The sequence below is a fragment of the Prunus avium genome, chromosome 4 (assembly GCF_965620075.1).
Source record: "Prunus avium chromosome 4, drPruAviu1.hap1.1, whole genome shotgun sequence".
In the NCBI taxonomy this organism is placed as follows: Eukaryota; Viridiplantae; Streptophyta; class Magnoliopsida; order Rosales; family Rosaceae; genus Prunus; species Prunus avium.
In genome coordinates this window covers 20,085,674-20,106,643 of record NC_142287.1, presented here as the reverse complement: position 1 = coordinate 20,106,643, position 20,970 = coordinate 20,085,674, and the positions used below count along the sequence as shown (strand labels likewise).

General features: G+C 38.9%; 3 protein-coding genes across 4 annotated transcripts; 2 read left to right on the top strand and 1 right to left on the bottom strand.

Moving 5' to 3' along the window:
* The first annotated feature begins 5,934 nt into the window (after positions 1-5,934).
* Positions 5,935-9,808, top strand: XYLT (beta-1,2-xylosyltransferase). The gene is made up of 3 exons (XM_021960108.2): positions 5,935-6,821; positions 7,464-7,613; positions 8,507-9,808. The coding sequence occupies exons 1-3, from the start codon at positions 6,147-6,149 to the stop codon at positions 9,227-9,229; spliced, it is 1,548 nt and encodes a 515-aa protein (XP_021815800.1). The 5' UTR covers positions 5,935-6,146; the 3' UTR covers positions 9,230-9,808.
* A 4,934-nt stretch (positions 9,809-14,742) lies between these two features.
* Positions 14,743-15,758, top strand: LOC110758296 (uncharacterized). Of its 2 annotated transcripts, none has more exons than XM_088252642.1 (2): positions 14,743-15,045; positions 15,341-15,758. In XM_088252642.1, exon 2 carries the CDS (start codon positions 15,369-15,371, stop codon positions 15,552-15,554), a length of 186 nt encoding a protein of 61 aa, XP_088108768.1. In that variant the 5' UTR covers positions 14,743-15,045; positions 15,341-15,368; the 3' UTR covers positions 15,555-15,758. The 2 variants fall into 2 exon arrangements, with proteins under 2 accessions (XP_088108768.1, XP_088108769.1); XM_088252643.1 differs by lacking the exon at positions 14,743-15,045 and adding an exon at positions 15,093-15,201.
* Positions 15,759-16,795: 1,037 nt separating this feature from the next.
* POP4 (ribonuclease P family protein) lies at positions 16,796-19,879 on the bottom strand. Its single transcript, XM_021960121.2, has 9 exons — positions 19,313-19,879; positions 19,173-19,208; positions 18,998-19,074; positions 18,660-18,925; positions 18,269-18,337; positions 18,027-18,085; positions 17,718-17,819; positions 17,427-17,533; positions 16,796-17,316 (listed from the first exon to the last, which is right to left on the bottom strand). Exons 1-8 carry the CDS (start codon positions 19,542-19,544, stop codon positions 17,436-17,438), a joined length of 939 nt encoding a protein of 312 aa, XP_021815813.1. The 5' UTR covers positions 19,545-19,879; the 3' UTR covers positions 16,796-17,316; positions 17,427-17,435.
* Between the last annotated feature and the right edge of the window lie 1,091 nt (positions 19,880-20,970).

Sequence of the window (20,970 nt, the reverse complement as noted above, 5' to 3'; positions counted from 1 at the left end):
CCAAAAACTTGTTGTCCAGATTTCAGCTGCACCAAAATGGATTCAGCTGCATCCTCAACTTGTGATACTCGCAAGTGCACGAACCGTTGGTAGTTTAGCGTATGTAAGTGCGAGGTCGATTCCACAGGGATTGGTGATTGAATGATCCAATTCAGTTTTCCTACACAAAACAGAAACAAAAACAAAGAACATGAAAGAAGGAAGAAAATAAGAAAGTAACTCAAGCAAATAAGTTCCCAAGTTCAATTTAGATTAATGGATTGATTCTAGCTAAAGTATGATTAAGCCATGGTGTGTGGTCATAACCTTGTGTTCCTAATTCCCTAATTTGATCATTTGTTGTCTAACCTAAAATTAAGCATTAGGAACCCATTAAGCATAGAAGAACATTTTAAACAACCAAGCATGTATCTAATCCCTGTTGTCGAATGTCCATACATACTCTTCCTATTCATAGTTCAATTCGAATTAAAGCATGGTGTCTACTCTTAATTCAAACCAAGATAGCTAACATGCAAGCCTAAATGGTGATCAATCATTCAAACTAGCATATTAACTTATAAGCATAATGAATAAGAACAAAAACCATAATTGAAACTTGGAAACTAATTAAACTTGAATACTTAAGAAAGAATGTACATTACAAGAAAAATAAATTACAACTAAGAAAACATTAAAGAAAGCTAGAATTGAGAACTAGAAAGGAAAACTAAGAGAATTTGAGGGAGAGAAGGGAAGGGAGCTCTAGAGAAGTGTTTGAGAGCTCCCCCCCTTGGGGTGTGTTTACAAGCTTAGAGAACTTCCCTATTTATAGGCCTAGGGGAAGTGAAAATCTGAATTCAATATGGCTAATGCATACAACACTTGTTTTATAAAATCTGAAATGGTTGATGCACTTGTATTAGAAAATCTAAATTGGGTGATGCACTTGTATTAGAAAATCTTGAATTGGTTGATGCACTTCACCAATAGATCCCACCAGCAGCCCTAGCTCATCTTCATGTCACCATGACCAAGCTTCCAACCAGAAATGATAGCTCATACCTAGCTCACCATGACCAAGCATCCAACCAGCACATGCTGAGGTCAGCATGACCAGCAACTTCAAGGGCTTACAACTTGGGCTTCTCTTAATCAAATTAGGACTTTAAGCACTCTAAATTGAAGTTCAGAATGTCTTCTTTCCAGCCATATGTTATTTGGGCCAATCCAAGGTCGGAGGAGGAAGTTAAGGCCAAAACAAATTGCTAACTCATTTTGCGCGCTGATAAAATCCATCCTGAGCATGGCTCTGTGTTTGCTAGGTAACAGACTCCACAATTATCCAATGGGGCTGAATTTCGGATATGTTATAGTATACACCCATTGGAACAACTTTCATGAATAATGTGGCCTCATCCGAGCTATGTAGGTTGCTGAAACAAAGCTTGCAATATGACCTACGAAACTGGGCTGGCAGGGGACTGTAGCCAAAATTGAGTTTGTCTTTAAGCTCTTCATCCATTCATCCAAATTAGGCCCTAACATGCATGGATTGCATCATTTACTATCCAAAGCCCTCATTATTACCTAAAGCTCAATGAACTGAAAGATAAACACAAAAAGGATTAAAAGCACAAGTTTAACTCAAAAACATAACCAAATCATAAGCTAGAAGGGTACAAAATGATATACAATTATGAACCGATCATATACCCCTTCACCACCAATCTGGCTTTATATCTTTCAATGGATCCATCTGCTTTGAGTTTCACAGTATAGATCCACCTACATCCCACCGTCTTCTTTCCGTGAGGTAAAGGTACGAGCTCCCATGTAGCATTCTTTTGGAGAGCTTAACTTCTTTCCATTTTGAGTCTTCTGGTGCTTCATTTACACCAGATATATCGGCCAATTGCTTCACAAAGTGTACATGTGACTCTGATGATATTCGTAGAGATATATAATTATTAATGGGGTATTTTCCTTTAGTTTTAAGATTTGCTTCGTACTGTACTCAAGGTTTACCACTGTTCTTTCTTTATGAAAGTTGGTATATAAGGGTATCTATATCTTTTATGCTTTCTGAAATCAAATCATCATGATATATTTAATTAGTGTTATTAGTTTCTGTAAGGGCCTTTTTCTTCCGGCAGCAAGTGCGCTGGGCTGATAAAATTGTCCCCTTTATCTGAGTTCGAAAATTAAGCCCCAAAATGCTTCGAAAGGGCAGTAAAGCCTTAGGAAGTATTTTGGTTATCATCTCCAACAAAAACAACAGCAACTTACAGATAATTTCTTCACGTTTACAGATAAACTTTTGGGCTTGGCATGAGAGGCATGTGGCGTGAGAGCAGAATTATCATGGGTTTAGCACTTTAGGAGAGAGAACGTGAGTTCCTATGAAGGTCAGAGGTTCTAATGGAAGAGAGGAGAGGTTCTAAGGAGGATTGGTGGAGAGTTTTGGGTGATTTTCGTAGCTTCCGGCAGCTTGACGGTGACTCTGTCAAAGCTTCTGTCAATCTGCCAAAACAGGAGGAGTAAGGGGAAAATGGGCAAGGATAGCACGAAAATTGCTAGGTTTTGCATGCAAGAGAGGAAGCTTGCTCTCTGAAGGTTGTGGGTTGTCCTGTGTTGGGTAGAAGAGGCCCTATTTATAGTGGCTGGGGTTTGTTCTTCTCCAAGAAACCATAATGGTTTCTTCCCAATCTAGCTAAGCTTTCCTCTTCCTTTCTTCTCCTCTTTCTTGACTTACTTCATGGTGGCAAAGTCAGCTCTGCCCAATCCCACAAAATCAGAGATTTTGGGTGCTCCAAGTTTCTTCCAGCGGGTGCGCCTGCTGGTTTAAGGAATGGCATCCTTCCTTGCATGCTAATATCCCTTGGTTCCTTGCAGGATTTTTGCTTGGAACTTGCTCCCAAGCCTCCCAGCAGCCAATCACTTGTGGACTCTCCAAGCTCCTTCGTGATTTTCTCTCCCAGCTGAGTGCCAAGACTTGTGCTCCCTTTTTATTCTAATTACATAGGCTTTTTAAGTCCACCACATGATTCATCTAATGGATGGGATAATCTGATCAAGTGTTGGGCCTTTTAGTTGGCCTATTCTAATTGGGGCAACGGGCTATTTTGGTTGGGCTATTTTAGTTGGAGTAATGGGGCTATTTTGGTTGGGCTATTTTAGTTGGAGTAATGGGGCTATTTTCTCTCTTGTGCTTTACCACGTTTGGGCCTAAAAAAAAATGGGCTTGAGTCCCGAGGCCCCCAAGCGACCCGAGACTTCCATTTCTCGACCCATCGATGGGCCCCATGATAACTTGTCACCATCCATACCACAACCCACTCAAGCAAGCCCCGGGCATTCGAGTGGCTTGGGCCCACTGAAGCTTGTTGTGGGATAATAATTTCTCGCTCGACATGGCATGTCGCTTGGCGTGCTTTTTTAAGTATGACGCTTGATAGGACGATTGGCACAAATTTGCAGAGCTAAATGCATCCTTATAAATTTAATCTCAGCTTCTGTCATGATAGATTTCTATTTTGGCGTGGCATGTGGGATATGGCTCGTGCATGGCGGACTTTTGTGCACTTCAAATCGAGTCTTTTTTCAATAATATGTCATCTTGGGCCTGGAATTTATTCGGGTCCAACCATGGATTTTTTGGGCCTCAACAGTTTCAGATGGAGATGTTACATGAATGACATCATCAGCAGGTAATTGGTATGGTTCTAGAGTTGAAGACGGGTCCGGAGTAGGCAAAATCTCAGCAAATGGATCAGCTGTCTCCTTCTGATTTTGGCAGTAGGGAGGCGACATGTCATGTGGCTCTGGTGACCGGTCGTTTCGTGCAGAGACACAAGGTGTGAACAACCAGAGTAAGGCGACCTGTCGTTTTGGGAGGACAACTAGTCATTTGGAAGCATAGACTGCTCTTGTGCACGGATAAAGGGAGGCAACCGGTCGCTTTGATGCTGAGTCTCTGCCGTTGTGAAAAAATCTAGAAAAGTCGAGGTGTTTGGCTCTAGATTCTCCTCTTATGCTTCTGAAAAATATATGTCATGTTCCCAGAACACTACATCCATGGAGGTAACCTTCTGACTTGGAGGGTGATAACATCGATAGCCCTTCTGATGAGGGACATAGCCAATAAAAATAAAGTTTTCTGCATGGGGATCCAATTTATTTCGTTGGTGATCATGTAAGTGTACGGATACAATACAGTTGAAAATTCATGGTTCAAGGTTTGGGGTACGAGATACTGAATTAAATCCGTTTTATGGGGACTAAATCTTAAAACATTTTTGGTCAATGAGAGGGAAATTTGGGTTGTATTGATCTTAGACTTAATTACACTAATGCTCCCTGAAACTTCGGTCAAATCTTACTTTACCAAGGTTTGGTGACTCACTTTGCCCCCTGCTGTCAACTCCATTAAAAACTCTGTTAACTTTGATGAAGTGGTAAGGGTGTTTTTGTAATTTCATACATATGGATAATTACCCACTCAAGTAGAGCCTGCTCCACATAGATAAAAAGATAATTAAATCATTAATAATAATTAAAAACATAAAAATACATATAAACAAAATAAAATTTAAAAGGTAACAAAAATAAAATTTAAAAACAAACAAACCCATTCCAACGTACGCTATACACAACTACCCCCATCCCGACCTCTCATTCTCTCCCACTCTCTCCATCCTTCTCTTCTTCTCTCTCCCCCTCTATTTCTTTCTCGGAATCAAGCCAATCCCGCAAAACACACCATCTCACTAACTTCTCTTCTTTGTCTCTCTACCTCCTCTAAAATTTATCAAGTTTGATTTTGGATTTAGGGTTGATGAAGAGATGAAATTTGAGGAAATAGCATGAGAAGACGAGCAGAAGGAGAGGGTGTGTATCGAGGAAGGGAGAAAGAGAAAGTGGGGGTGACTGCAGATGAGCGCAGGGAAGGCTGAGATGGGGGTAGGGGTGTACGCTGGGATGGGTTTGTTTGTTTTTTATTTTTTTATTTTTTGTTACTTTTAAATTTTGTATATATGTTTTTATTTTAAATTTTAATTAGTAAAATTATTTAATTATATTTTTATTTATGTAGAAGTGGGCTCCACTTGCCATGTCACCCACTTAATTGGTGAGTAATGGTCCATATATACGAAATTACAAAAACACCCCTGCCACGTCATCAGATTTAATAGAGTTTTGGATGGAGTTGACGGCAGGGGGCAAAGTGGGTTACCAAACCTCGGTCAAGGGATGAAAGTGGGCCACTTTAACTTGGGGGGGTTAAAATGAGATTTGACCGAAATTTCAGGGGGCACTACAGTAAATAAGCCTTGATCTTATGGTGTGTTTACTAATCAAAAATTGAAATTTTCATCAGGGATTGAATTCTATGTATGGAGAATTTCTGCGTTTACTTTACATCAAGGAATTGAAAAGTAAGTGGGATCCACACAAAATTAGGAATTGGAGGAATTCAATTCTTGGATAAGAGGTGGTATTCTAATTCCTGGAGAATTAACCTATTAGGAATTCATCTTTTTACCCATTATATCCTCACACAATTTTCAAATTTCCAAATTTTCCATCTACTCTAACCCAACAACGAGGACATTTAATGATTAGTACCATTCCTACCCTAATTCCATATGATTTAGTAAACAACTTCAATAGGAATCCGGAATCTAACTCCCCTCAATCCATATGGTATGGTTTAATAAACAACTTTAATAGGAATCTGAAATCTAATTCTCCTCAATTCAATTCATCCTCAATTTAATTTTCCCTAATCCAATTACGGATTAAAAAACAGACCATTAGTGAAATGGCCGCACAAAAGCAATTGGGCTGGCCCTGGACCAAAAGATTTTTTTTTTGGGTCTGAGGACCAAAAGGTTTAGAAGCAAAATTTGGTGAAGAAGATGCCTCTAAACTAGCACACAGCTAAACTAAAGGGAACCTATCTAGTAGGAGCGGATCCAGAACTTCCTGATTGGATCTCCCAAAATGTGTAAAAGACTCGCCAAACTTCAATTGGTCCCGGCAGTCCTCAACAATAAGTAATCAACTGCTGCACTTCTTTCCCTTTTTCTCACAAGGCCAAGAGAATCCAGAAACTCAAAGCCAAAGACTGATCAGTTTTCTCAGAGAGAGAGAGAGAAGGAGCCATGAACAAAAGGAACTTGTTACTGCTGAAGATCCTTCTGTTTCTCTTTGCCTTAAACTCTCTCTCTCTCTGCCTCTACTTCACTTCTCACTCCAGAACATTAACTCCAAGCCAAACCGACACGCAAGCCCGCCATTCTTTGTCCCTGAACCGCCTCCCCTTAACAGATCAAAATCGCCACCCGTACCGCTATTCAAAGCCATGGCCTATTTTGCCCTCTTACCTCCCTTGGTCTCAGACAACCCAAGCTCCCTTTCGCTCCTGCGAGGCCTATTTTGGCAATGGGTTCACTAACCGAGTCGATCTCTTAAAACCCAAGAAGGATTTGAGCTTGAATCGCATGGGTTGGTTCAAGTGCTGGTTCAGTGAGACCTTGAGAAGCTCAGTATGTGAAGGAGGGGGGCTCAGAATGGACCCAGATAAGATTAAAATGTCAAGAGGTGGTGAGATTTTGGAGGAGGTCATTGGGAGAGGAGAGGAAGAGGAGCTGCCTGAGTTCCAAACCGGTGCCTTTCAGATAGACGGAGGAGATGGGATTAGTGGAGAGGATCAAAGGCTTGTGACCCAAGAGTTTCTTGATGAGTATGTGCCTCATGGTGAGATTGAGAAACACACCATGAGAGAATTGATTGGGTCTGTTCGGATCGTGCCCACCACAGAGCTTCAGTGCAATGAGGTTAGTTGTGTTTTGTTAGTTTCTATTTTTGGATTTGGCAGTTGATTATAATTATGAGCGGTTTTAATCGATTCTTTTGTAAGGGTTTATGTGATTTTGGTTTATAGGGTTTCAAATTGCTGAGCTTTCTTTAAGGAACTGCTGTTTTTTTGGGGGTTTTGTTAATTTTATGTGTGAGTGTAGTGGTAGGTTTTGGTTTCCTGGGTTTGATTTGCATTATGGTAATGTAATCTGCGTTTTGGGAGTTTCCAAGATTGGAGATTTGCAATATGGGTCTGTTAAAAATGATTTTTGATGGTTTCGATTTTTCAAATCTGTGGAATTGAATGCATATATGATATGGTGCTGGAAGAAAATTTAATGGCCTAATTACTTGGAAGTAATGTAATGCAATTGTGAATGCAACTTTTGTTAATTACCGAATAATGGGGAGTTTCCTTATCTAAAGTGGATGCAGATTAATTGTCTGCTAAAATTTGGTGTTGAAATAATTTATATAAAGAAAGGAAAAAAACTGCAATTTTGAGAGAATGGTTATAACTCAGCTCTTCTTTTTCTTCTTGTAATTGTAGTTAATGTTCTGTAATGATTGTAGTATTATTTTCTTCTTTTTAAATCTGGTATAAAAGTCTGTATTTGCAGTGGATTGAGGAGCCAACACTTCTGGTGACACGCTTTGAGTATGCAAATCTTTTCCACACATTCACGGATTGGTATAGCGCTTATGTAGCTTCAAGAGTCACTGGCTTACCTAATCGACCCCATTTAGTCTTTGTAGATGGACACTGTAGGGTACGTGCGATTGAATTTCCTTCTTTGCATATTTTGTTCCTTTCGTAACATTTTCGCTATAATACTTCCTGTTCTACTGGCTACGCAATGCTACGGGTGTAAATTAACTTTTTATCATGATTTATCATTCAAGGTATGCAATAGTTATTTTTTATTTCCTTTTCATTGAAAGGAAGAGGCATACACTATTTCTTTTAACAATTTAAAAGAGTCCATATATTTTCTGGAGCGAGGAGAGCAGTTGATGTCCTTTTATATAAATGTTAAGAATATTACAATGATTATATTTCAGGTGATGCTCTATACCCCTGGTTTCTGTAATCGCCTGTCTAAGTTTCAGTGTACCAAACTTGGTGTAAACCAAAAACACACCTTACAAGGCTCATGACTGATTGAGAGAAAATCAAAATATGAAACTCCTAAATTTGTTCTGAACTAATCCTCATTAGAAATGAGATCCTTTGTATATGTGATTAGATGGGATGAATAGAATATTATCAGCCATAAGAGGAGGGACTTTATAGGTGAGCTGACTGTCAAGTTCTGATAGAAACCAGGACGGGGTACCAGGGAGCCTCTACAGTCCGTAATATATTGATAGTGATGTTCTTACTAAATATTTCTTCAATGGATGGTTTTTGCTTAAGATGGAAGCAGTGAGGATGTCCTCTTGAGGATAGAGGAGCATCGTTTGTTGATTATTCTATTTGTGTTGTTCTATTTTCAATTCTTCCTCCTAAGATTTCAATGTTACTATTTATAGGAGTATAATGCAGCAATACTTTTATCAAATTTCATCATTTATAGTGAAAAACATGTTGAGTTGGTTATGTTTGAATGCTGGTCAATGATTCCCTGTTTCTGATCTCTCTTACTTTGGTGGTCATTTTCAGGCATCTCTGGAAGAAACATGGGAAGCATTATTTTCTAGCCTTAGATATGCTAAAAACTTTAGTGGTCCAGTTTGTTTTCGTCATCTTATTCTCTCACCTTTGGGATATGAGACTCCACTATTTAAGGGGCTGAATGAAGATATAAATTGTCATGGGGCATCTGCACCCGACCTGTGGCAACACCCTGATGACCAGAAAACTGCGCGATTATCAGAGTTTGGTGAAATGATTAAGGCCGCTTTTGGATTTCCAGTGCATAGACATCGTATTGAGAAGCCAGCCTCAGGTCATAATGTCCTTTTTGTTCGACGTGAAGATTATCTAGCCCATCCACGTCATCATGGTAAAGTTGAGTCGAGGCTAAGCAATGAACAAGAAGTGTTTGATGCCTTAAAGAGCTGGGTATCTAATCATAAGGAATGTAAAATAAACCTTGTGAATGGACTGTTTGCACACATGTCCATGAAAGAGCAAGTCCGGGCCATTCAAGATGCTTCTGTTATTATTGGTGCTCATGGTGCAGGTCTCACGCACATAGTATCTGCAATGCCAAAAACTGTGATTCTGGAGATTATTAGTAGTCAATATAGACGGCCACATTTTGCATTAATTGCCCGGTGGAAAGGGTTGGAATATCATGCCATTAATCTTGAGGGGTCATTTGCCAGTCCACCAGTTGTTATTGACAAGCTTAACAACATAATGGGAAGTCTTGGGTGCTGAAAATTATTTGGTTTTGCTAAAACAAATCCATCTCAATGCTGGGAAGCGGGAGTGATTGAGAATCCTTTCTGCCTTCTGTGTCTATTCGTGTACCACCACTTCTGCTTCCTCAGGAATGCTAAGGCCATTTTACACGATTCAGATAGAAGCATATTTTAATCAAAAGATAGAGTGGATAACCAAAGTTCTTGGACTGATTGATCTGTAATTTTAGGATGTACCTTATGAAACTTAAAATGTTGCTACCTAAGCAATGGTACGGGAAACTTCAGGGTGTTGGCCTCACCTTGCAAAGGGATATGGGCATTGTGCAAGATTGACCAAAAATCAGCTGAGGGAGGTAAAACAGTTTGTAGATGTGTGCGGGTATGGTATGATCCCTTAACACCCAAAATCATTGTGTTTTTGAGTTCATTTCTTCAGGTAAATTGCCTGACCGGTTGAGGCATTGCGTTGCTTGTTGTATACTGATTCTTTTCTACTCACACCATATCATCTTGTACAATAGATTAATGCGTGTATGATTGTATCTGATTTTTGTTATATACTAATAAATTTGTTTCTTTTTCGTTGTTAAAACTAAGGTCGATGTTACATATGCCTTCAGCAATTTAGTCTCATACTGTTTCATCAGAATAGAGCTTTCGAATGCTACGGATTGACAGGAAAATTACCAATGTACATGCATTTGCACAAAGGATTTGAATTCATTTGTTGTGTAATATTTGCTACTTCAACAATATCACACCTATCAATTGTGATGGTGGCACATGAATTGAGATGGTTCTTTCCGACTCAAGTGATCAAATTGAAGTGGTGGTTTTGAAAAGTACTTCAATTATTCTGTGGAACTGAGGTTTCTAATGTCCAAACCACCAAACCTAGGGGTGAACACGGGTCGAGTCGGGTCGGGTCGGGTTTAGGTCCAAACCGGTCATCGAATCAGGTCATGTCGGCAGGCCCATTGGGCAAACTGTACACCTCATTTTTAGGCCCAATTTCGAATGAATTCGAAACCCGAATAAGTCGGGTCGGGTCGGATCGGTGGAGGTTTCTGCCGAGGCCCAAAAAGACCAACAGTTGAAGGTGGTTTTTAAAAATAAAAATTTCCATGCCCATTTTTTTTGGGTTAGATTTCCAAGCCCATTCAAGTTTAGGACTCCTTTATATTTTTCAGATTCTGTACTTTTGCATAATTTTAGCACATATCATATTCTAATACAAATAAAAACCTGAAAATCATCATCCATCACATGTCCAAATTCACAAAAATATATATTACAGACCAAGCAAATTGTGAGAGTAATCTCAATCACAATTTGCATACTTGCAAGGTTAAAAACCTAAGAAAATCATCATCCATCACACATGTCCAAATTCATAGAAATTATTACAAACCATAATAGAAAATCAAATCAAAACAAGTAAATTTCCATTACATATAAAAATAAAATTCCATGAGTTTCATACTCCTCATATCATATCAAATCAGCACCTCTGCATAAAGAAAAAAAAACAGTTAATAAATATATGAATTAATAAGACATAAAGAAACTATAAATTTTGATTAATGTAGAAAAGAAAGAAAACCTTTTTCCACTTTTTCCAAAGCTTGGTAGAAATCTAACTCATCCATTGCGGGTTCTTTGTAGTAGCTAAACTCCTCCGCCCTTAACCAATCACTACAACAAATCAATGCCTCCACGGTTTTTGGAGTTAACGAACTCCTAAAGGGATCTACAACTCTCTTTCCCGTGCTAAAAGAACATTCCGAAGCCATGGTTGATGATTGGACAGCAAATACATCTTTTGCAACATTGGAAAGTATTGGATATTTTGGAGCATTCTCCTTCCACCAATCAAGTAATTTGAACTCATCATTGGTAAGATTCACGGGAGGTTCCAATAAGTATTTATCAATCTCATTTCTTATCTCAACAACATCCTTATCTTTCCTTGACTTCAAAAACTTTTGTAACCTTGATGACTTAGTAACATCATTGTTCAAAACCGATGATCCTTCACCTTCTACATTACCATGAAATACTTGGGCAGCAGCTGGATTTTGCTTTCTATAATAATCATACAAAGAATGTAATAGTGTCTTGATCTCCAATGACATGTCATTAACCCCACTTTCATCGGAAACCAAGTCACCCAAGCAAAATGTCACATATTCCATCTTATATCGAGGATCTAGAATAACCGCCACAAAGAATAACTTGTTGATGTTATTAACATTCCCCCAATATTTATCAAACTTTCTCTTCATTATTGTTGCTATTTTGCACATAACATCATCAACATTCATCATAAGCATCTATCTCCTCCAAAAAAGAACATATCTCATGGATTGGGGCATTAGAAGACACGGTTTTAGAGGCACTAAATCTCAAAGTAGCATCATAAAACTTCTTCAAAAATTTGACAAATACCTTCACATTTTCCCAATCCAACAATGTTGGAGGCCCCACTCTTTTCTTCTTTTCCTTACCATGAACTTCATACTCCTCAAAGTACCCCAAAAAGTTTGTGTCATCCTCCTCCATCCTCTCAAAACCCTTTTGGAGCTTCAAAGCACTCTCCAACATCATGTAAGTTGAATTCCATCTTGTGCACACGTCTAAAGGAACCATGGTTTTTGTGTCAACCTTCTCCATCTCCAAACAAGCCCTAAACTTCTCTAACCGTTGAGATGACCCCCTAATGTACTTAGCACAATTACAAATACTCTCAATAGATTGATGAATTTCTTTCATTCCATCGGTTACAATCAAGTTAGTAATATGTGCACAACACCTCACATGCAACAAACTACCATCACATATGAGTGAATTCCACTTTTCTAACCTCTTCTTCATGTAGCTAATACATCCATCATTGGAGGAGGCATTATCAACCGATATGGTGAAGACTTTGTCTATCCCCCATCCATTCAAACATGACTCTACTAGCCTACCAATTGTATCCTCCTTATGATTAGGAATGACATAAAAGTTAAGGATTCTCTTATGCAACACCCAATCATCATCAATGAAGTGGGCCGTGAGAACCATGTAATTGATGTTTTGAATGGAAGTCCAAGTGTCGGTGGTAAGGGACACCCTTTGTGAATTATGTGTTAAGACACTCTTGATTTTAGCTTTCTCCTCTTGATAGAGGTTCCACACATCTCTAGCAATTGTCGTACGAGATGGCAAATCAAATCTAGGTTGTGCCTCCTTCATAAATTCACGAAACCCAATCCCCTCCACATGACTAAACGGAAGCTCATCCCAAATAATCATCTTGACACATGCAATTCTACATCTCTCTTTACTAAATGCATGTGCTACTAAGTTACCCCCTTTCTCTTGACCCTCAAATGAAAGGACTTTTTGTTTTTTCTCATGTCTCAATGGAGAACTCTTACATTGACTTCTCAAATGGTGCCACAAAATGGATGTGCCGTTCTTTTTACCATCACATGCATAGTCCTTTTTACAATACTTGCATATGCATCTAGGGTCACTACTACCATCCTCACACTTCATCTTTGTGAAATGATCCCAAACCCCCGAAGCATTCTTAGAAGCCCTTCTTTTTCCTAAAGTGCTAGGAGCTGATTGTGGAGGGGCTGATTGTGGAGGGGCTGATTGTGGAGGGACAGATTGTGGAAGGTCTGGTGGTGGTGGTGGTGGGTTAGTTGAAACAAGGGTTTCAGATTGTCCTTCCATGAAATTAATACCCTACGCCACATTTTTGTCAACTACTGAAATTGCTAGTTCATGATATTAGTAAACTACAATTCTATTTCTGTAAACTACAAATAAAGCAGCAGCCAAAAATAACAACTAAACCAAGAACCAAAAAAACTCATAGATTTACCAGAAATCAAATAAAGCAGTAGCCAAAAATAACAACTAAACCAAGAACACATTTTTGTCAACTACTGAAATTGCTAGTTCATGATATTAGTAAACTACAATTCTATTTCTGTAAACTACAAATAAAGCAGCAGCCAAAAATAACAACTAAACCAAGAACACATTTTTGTCAACTACTGAAATTGCTAGTTCATGATATTAGTAAACTACAATTCTATTTCTGTAAACTACAAATAAAGCAGCAGCCAAAAATAACAACTAACAAGAACCAAAAAAACTCAGAGATTTACCAGAAATCAAAGCACAACCAGCAGCCAAAAATAACAACTAAACCAAGAACCAAAAAAACTCAGAAATTTACCAGAAATCAAAGCACAACCAGCAACAAGCCAATCCTTTCCTCTGCCTTCAAAATCAATCTGTCCAGAAAATAAAATCACAACATAGTCAGACAAAATCAATATAAATTCTCAAAGCCCTAAATTTTTGAATCATGTATTTGAGATATTAGTACCTCAAAACCCTAACTCGTTCATGAGAATTCGCGGCTCAATTTGACAGAAAAATTCAAGTGAGGAAAACTCAAAACTGAGAGAGAGTAAGAGTGACAGAGAGAGAGAGAGAGAGTAAGAGTGACAGAGACAGAGACAGAGAGAGCGAGAGAGAGTGCGAGTCACTGAGAGAGAGAGAGAGAGAGAGAGAGAGCGAGTTTGACTGAGAGAGAGAGCGAGCATGACTGAGAGAAAGCCACGAAGAAGAAGAGAGGCGATCGTGGAAGAAGAAGTCAATGATTTGGTTTGGGGAGAGAAGGTTGAGTGAGAGGTAGATCTGGTGTTAGGGTTTGGCGACTCGAAGAAGAACAAAGACTCGAAGAAGAAGAGAGGCAGAGCAGAGAGCGAAGTGAAAAAAAATTTTGAGCAGTTGAAATGTTAGGGTTTCGCAAGCAATAGGGTGTGGGAAGGCTTACGCTTGGGATAAAATGGACGAATCAGCCGCTGCCATGTGTATTATTTTAAAAAAATTATATATAATTAAAATAGTTCGGTCCGGTCCGGTTTTCACCGGTTTGGAGAAAATTAAATCGGTTTAGCCCGATTCTTGGCCGGTTCGGCCGTGTTTTTACTAGTTCTTGCATTTTTAACTATAAAAACCAAACCAAACCACTTAAAGCGGTCCGATTCGGGCGGTTCGATCGGGTTTTCGGTAATAACCACTAAATTTAAGCTACACTACTAAGTGGTAGCCCTCCCTTCTTAAACTGCTAAACCAAGAAACCTAAAGCTAAATCCTAAATCCCAAATCTTAAACCCTAAGCCATTAAACCACATTAAGGAATAACAATATAGTCTCTTTTTACTCTCATTAAAAGAGATCTACAGCGATTGGCTACTCTCACCACCAGTGCCGAGGCAGATCCACAATCCCAAGCCAGAAGAATTTACGTGTGGCACCCAACTGTCAGCTGCCCTGAGTATGAATTTATGTAGGAAATTACAGATCGCGCACTATCGAACACTAATGGCACTACACAGTGTAAGGACTTTACCAAATGAACCAACCCTAGTTGGCAAAATACCCACAAAGTTGTTGGTTGCAAGTCCAATATTAATCATCCTTGCTGTAGTGGCTTATAGTCTCCAATTTAGGGTATTGCAATTGATGAGCTGTTTGCTATTATAAATTTGGGAAAGGCCTCAAACTCTAATCATTTTTTTTTTTTCTCAATTCTTTTATATGATATGTGAAATGTGATCCATCTATAAAAGAGAATTGACAACAACAACAAGAAATTTGAATTCTGGTATGTTACAGTTAAGTGACATCGCAAAGCAGATTGACTTCTTGGTCTCTTTCCGTGGTCAAGGCAAAAGCTTTCTCTGCGTCGTCTTTCCTTGCTCTGCCTGAGCCTCCGCGTTGTATTCCAAAGGCGTAGCTCTCTCTCTCTGTCAGGTACGATTTCTCTTTGACCGATATTGAGCTCTCATCAATTGTCTCTCAAATAAAACGAGTATCAGCTTAATTCACTGCTTAAATCACCAATATGGAGTACCCTCTATGTATATGATGAAATGCCACACAGAGATGTTTGTTCTTAGAACTCATTGCGTATGTTTTCTTTTTCTTTGTACAAGTAATGGGTAGTTGACTCACATAAGTTTATATCTGCATAGAATTTCATTTGGAACCGCTTTGTTCTATAAGTTTGGCTTGTGAGATTGTGTTTCTTGTTTGTTGCATTGCATAGGGAAATTTGCAAGCAAAGGTCCGAGGAAATGGTGGTTTGCTTTCCATCCACGCCCAAGAGGTTGGCCATGACAATAGGATGCTTCATTTCTGCTGCTGCTCTTTTTGCTTTTGGTGCTCATATATCTTATGTCAACGTTGCCCCACAACAAGCTCGAACCAAAGCTCGAAATGAGTTTGTGAGAGAACGGCTGAAACAGAAGTATGGCAAATGATAGAACACGCAGTATTGGCATATCGTAGTTGGGTTTTCGGATTGCATCCCGTTGAAAGAAAAAATGACACTTGAGTTGTGAATTTTATGATCATACCATTCAGGGATGAACATCCTGCTCTTGTTTTTCTTCTCTCTTTTTGTTTACATTGTACGACATACAACAGGGATGATAAATAAATTTGATGGCCATGATTTGTTTGCATTTTGATGCAATTGATAGGTTTGAGAATCATACTTGAATCTGAGTTTTAAAAATCTTTTGAGTGCACTTTGGTGCACAGAAATGGTTACTTTCACAAAGAAAAGCATGGTGGAAAGGTGCCTGATTGCTGCTTCTCTCGCTGCTCTGGTTTGCCATCCAAGCTCCACCATAAAGTGTTTCAAGCCCAAGCCACGACCCAGATCCCCACAAAAACAAAAACCAGAAGACCCTTTCTGCTTCTCCACCAAAGGGTTCAAAACGACATGGTGTTGTAATTGGAAAGGAAGTGCCTTCAAAACCCAAGGAAAAACTGTGCCCCAAGGCAGCTTCTTCTTCTTCATCATCTGCAAGCAAGTCCAGAAAGAGCACAAAGACAAAAGCCTAAAAACCCATTAACTTGATCTCGGAGCTTGCTGGAGGGTACCCTTCCATTGGTGTTGTGGAGAGTATTATCCGCTCATGTTGGGTTGGTGAAGTAGGCCTCAGAATTGAGAAGGTGTTGAGGGTGCACCACAGTTTGGATGTTCTTCATGGTTTTGAAGAGTATAGGAAGATGGTGAAATCCAAGTACGAAAAGGATCGGATTCGTTTGTTCATTAGGGATCAATGACTTATAACCATTTGTAAAAAGAAATGCTGCCAAGTTTGCAGGATAATAGCTTCTGGCTTTGACATCGGAGACAGGACTATTTTGTTCGTCCACGACAGTTGGAAGGCACATGAGAGGGCTGCCAAGGAATGTGCTGGGAAAGGAAAGTGTGCAAGGAAGGCCATTGTGGTGTGTAGAGTGATTGCAGGGTGCATTGCTCATTATCATGCACATGGGCTCATGGATGAGGAAGATGGTGAATTTAATTCTGCCATGGAATGGGGGGAGCAATTTAGTGAGCCCAAAAGGCTTGTGGTTTTGAATTCGGAGGCCGTGCTTCCATGCTTTGTAATCATATATAATGTCAAAAATAAAAATCTTCCATGATTAGGAGGATAACAGATTTTCTTATGACTGGAAATCCATGTTTTCCACAAGCAAAGATAGATTTATATGCAAACAGCTGTATGCCTTCATTTTTGCTCATATATCATCCTGAACTCTAAATTTATGAGAATGCCATACATCATCATGATCTTTGTTAACCAAAAAAGAACTCCCATTCAGTAGTGGTTCAAACAGAAGGTCAGGCAGAGAAAAATATAGAAGACAATCCCCCCAAAAAAGGATTCCAAAGAGTTCTTCAACTATTCTAATTTTGTGATGCACAGCAATGGCTTGTATAGCGGCATACTAAAGACCAGCTGGTACCTGCAAGAGTCCAGTCTCCATCCTGCTGTGATCAGTACTCTTCTCAAAGGTTCGGTGCTAAAGCCATCTCAGCAGCTTATCCAGCAACCAGCATTGTCAAACGACTCAAACCAACGAACCACCCAAGAGAGCACCATGTCTTGATAACATAAGGGGATCCTTTTAGTTGACTTTCACTGTTACTCAGCATTTCTGCAGAACTTCTTGACTGAATCTCTGATATGACTATCAATGATATTGCTTGAAAGTCCGACGATTCTGCAATTTACCACGGGTTGGAATATGGAATAAGTTATCATATTACATTGAATATGAAAACAAAGTGGATTGTATTAAAGTTGATTCATTATCAAATATTCTTAGATCACCTGAGACAATCACAAACTCAAGTTTCTTGAAGTGAGTTTGTCCCCATGCAAGGTAATCTTCCAGCAATCAACTTGAAATATAAAAACAGAAAACCTTTTGGGCACCACTGCAAATAACCCCCAAACAGATAAATGAAACCATCAGCATTTCCAAAATTAGTTCACAGAATGAGAAGAAAGCAATCATCTGTCGTGCACGCACGTTTACATTCAGTGCAAAGTTTCATCAACACATTAGTTGTACCAAGAACATCTTAATTAATTTAAAGTTTGAATCAGCAGCTCAATTACCTCTGAATTTATCATCCTGTGTAATTATCCCAAATGTTTCTGCTGTTTCACGAATCATGATACCACTCACTCCAGTGTAGGAAGTTACTTTACACTCAGCAACTGCCAGAAAATAGACAGGGAACTACAGTAAGTACTGACAGAGAGTTGGAATTTCAACAAGCCATGGTACATAGGTCACTATGTGGTGTCATAAGAATTTAGGATATGACTTGGAAAGTTCTGATTTGAGGTGGATGAACAGAATATATGTTCATGACAAGAAAATCTTTATGGTTAACTGTTAACGAAACAAATTAAGAAATAAACCTGAAATAATAGCACCATGTAGATCTGCAGTAAGAAGACATTGAGCCAGCTGATTCTTCCTGCAGTATTGAATGAAAGTATAGTTAATTACAACATCAAAAGACCAAACAGATGCCAAGAATATTGCCCCCTAAAACTAAAATGCTGAAGAAAGAAAGAAAGAAAGAACAAAATTATTGACCATTAACTAAACATGAAAAAGCCCATAACTGTGACATCTGCAAAGAACAAGACATACTCACCCAGTAGTTTTCAGAAGTTGCACAATATAGTCTTTCCACATCTCATGCATTGGCTTAAATTTATCAAAGCTGTAATCCAAACACAGACAAGCATCAGGGTGAATCTTTCAAAGTAGAAGGCAAAATATAACTAAAAAAAGTGAAACAAAATTCTTCAGATCTTATCATCAATCACACAAAACAAATCTCTCCAGCTACTGAAAGCAGAATAATGTGATCATAAACAGTAAAAACAAGCCATTCCAATTCGAATTTTAAAATTGTGACTGTCATCAAGATCAGCAAAAAGAATTTGGCCCAACCTTTCCTTACTTTGACTTATTTTATGGAAAAAAAAACAAAATAAAATTGACACACATGGCAACCATAAGCTGAAAAACATAAATCTCACCAATGGAAATCTTGGGGCAAATCAAACAATCCATGCTTTTTTTGCTGCTTGATCGACATGCGTTTTTTCGAGCGCTTCGAATGAATCTGCAACGCCCTGGCACGAGAGCCAGTCGAAACGCCACGTCCTTGCACGTAATTGTCAAGGAGGATCCAATTGTCAATTCTCTTGCTTCTGGATCCTTGCATGTACTTCTGAGCCGAGTCTCCACTCTGAAGAAGCTCGTGCAAAACCTTATCAACTTTACTCTCCTTTCTACCAGAGACCTGCATTTAGCAAAGCAGATGCTAAGCCAACAAGTTAAAGCAAAATTTTTGCATCAATTCACAAACAAGTACCTCAACATTGGTTGTCAGCAGATTCTCATGTACAGATTGAGAGAGTTTTGCATACGTTGGACCGCTTTCGTCGATATCTGCAGATGGAATTACAAGCAATACAAACACACAAAATTAATCCAATTTACCTAAATTAGATTAACAGAAGTTTATATCCACAAAACTGAAACAGTACCTTGTGAATTAACATAACCAGAAAAAGTGAAAGCCCCTACAAATAAGCCACAAGAAGAATAAAAATTAAGTAAATTCAAACTAACATACAAAATAAGAAATAAATCAGCAAAACCAAAGCTAAGATTTTGCGGTGAAAACCTTTCTTTGATGGCGTTGAACGTGAGGCTGATGCATTGGTTGACTTTGCTGAAGAATCAACAGCCGAAGAAGTTGGGATATGCGATTTCTTTCCAGGTTCCTCGGTTTTTGGTCTCTTTACAGTCTTCTTTTTTTGTAAATCAAGTTCAGCTTGGGCAGCCTCGAACCTTCGCTCCAATGCTTTCAAAGTTCGTTGCCGTTGTTGATCTTCAACGATTGGCTCACCAGCCATGGCAGCTTGAAAAGATTCAACCTTCTTCCTTAGCTAAACAATGACACAGAAGCCTTAGGTACTTTCATCAAACACATGGCATGCACCAAAAACCAGAGTCTCGTTAGCTTGAGCGGCGCGCGCGAAGACGTTGAGAGCCAAAACGCACCGTTTGGTTAAGACGGAGATAACGCTAGGGTTGTTACGAGTTTGCCATTCGGTGAGGAAGCGAGGTTGATGATGCACTCGTTTGGGCAAAGTTCAGACGATTTGGAGCTGGTGCAGAAATCCGAAGACAGAGAAAGGAGGCCTATGCTTATGTGGAATTTGCCCTGACTTTCGTAGACATCTAAAAATTGAAATTGGCATATATATATATTTATATTCCCCTGCTATTAAGGGATCCTCAAATAATTTTATTTGAAGGACACCTTTTAGAGTATCCTACGAATTTTTTTCCAACGATCCAAACCATCTATTTTATAAGTCTATATTCATAGATCATACTTGCAAAAAATTAGACAAATCGAAAACCGTTTCAACATCCAAATATGTCCTACAAAATCAATGAACACGATGCTTCCAGAAAGTACTAAAATTTCAATAACACAATTGAGTGGTCAAACGATATTGAATTCAAGTGATTTTTTGAAGAGATTATCTTTGAATGATTATCTACAAAATAGACAGTTTGGATTAGTGAAATACATTACGGAGTGGGTCCTACAAGAATGTCCTTTATTTGAGGGTATAATTGTAATATTTATTATAGTCAAACATAATTTAAACGGATTGGGGAGTTGACCTGAAATCCACCCATTTATTATACGGGTAATAACGGATTGACCTGAAAATTACCCAATTATTAATTGTGCAGGTTTGAGTTGTGTTTTTCCAGTGCAGATTTCAAGTCATGTAATGGATCATATCAGAAATTGTGTTTTTTTGTTTTTATTTTAAACCTGGCTCAAAACTAGGGGTGGGCACGGTACGGGATGACACGGGATGGAGGTCATCCCGGTGTCAATCCCGAATAGGAGAATCGGGACGGTATGACACGGGATGGGGGATTTTCAAAACACGTTCAAACCATACCGGCCCAAACCGGGACCGGTATGATTCGGTATCAAAACTGATACCGTTCACTTTAGCTAAAATTTGATTTTTTTTTTCTTCAGTTTTTGTAGCGGCCAAATAACTTCAGTTTTTGCAATAGCTGCCAAATCATGCAAATGGTGACTCCTGTGAACCCAGTTGAAAAAGAAAAAGAAGTCAAAAGCAGTACCGGTGTCTTCCAGTGTGCATCATAAAGGGCTTATCACTTGATGTAATTCGCAAGACAGCATACATAGAAATATCTAAATTAAAAAGAGACCATCAGCAAAAGGGGAAAAATAATTTCATACCCAGGGTTTGCTGGAGCCCACGAACCATTGGAATGTATCTA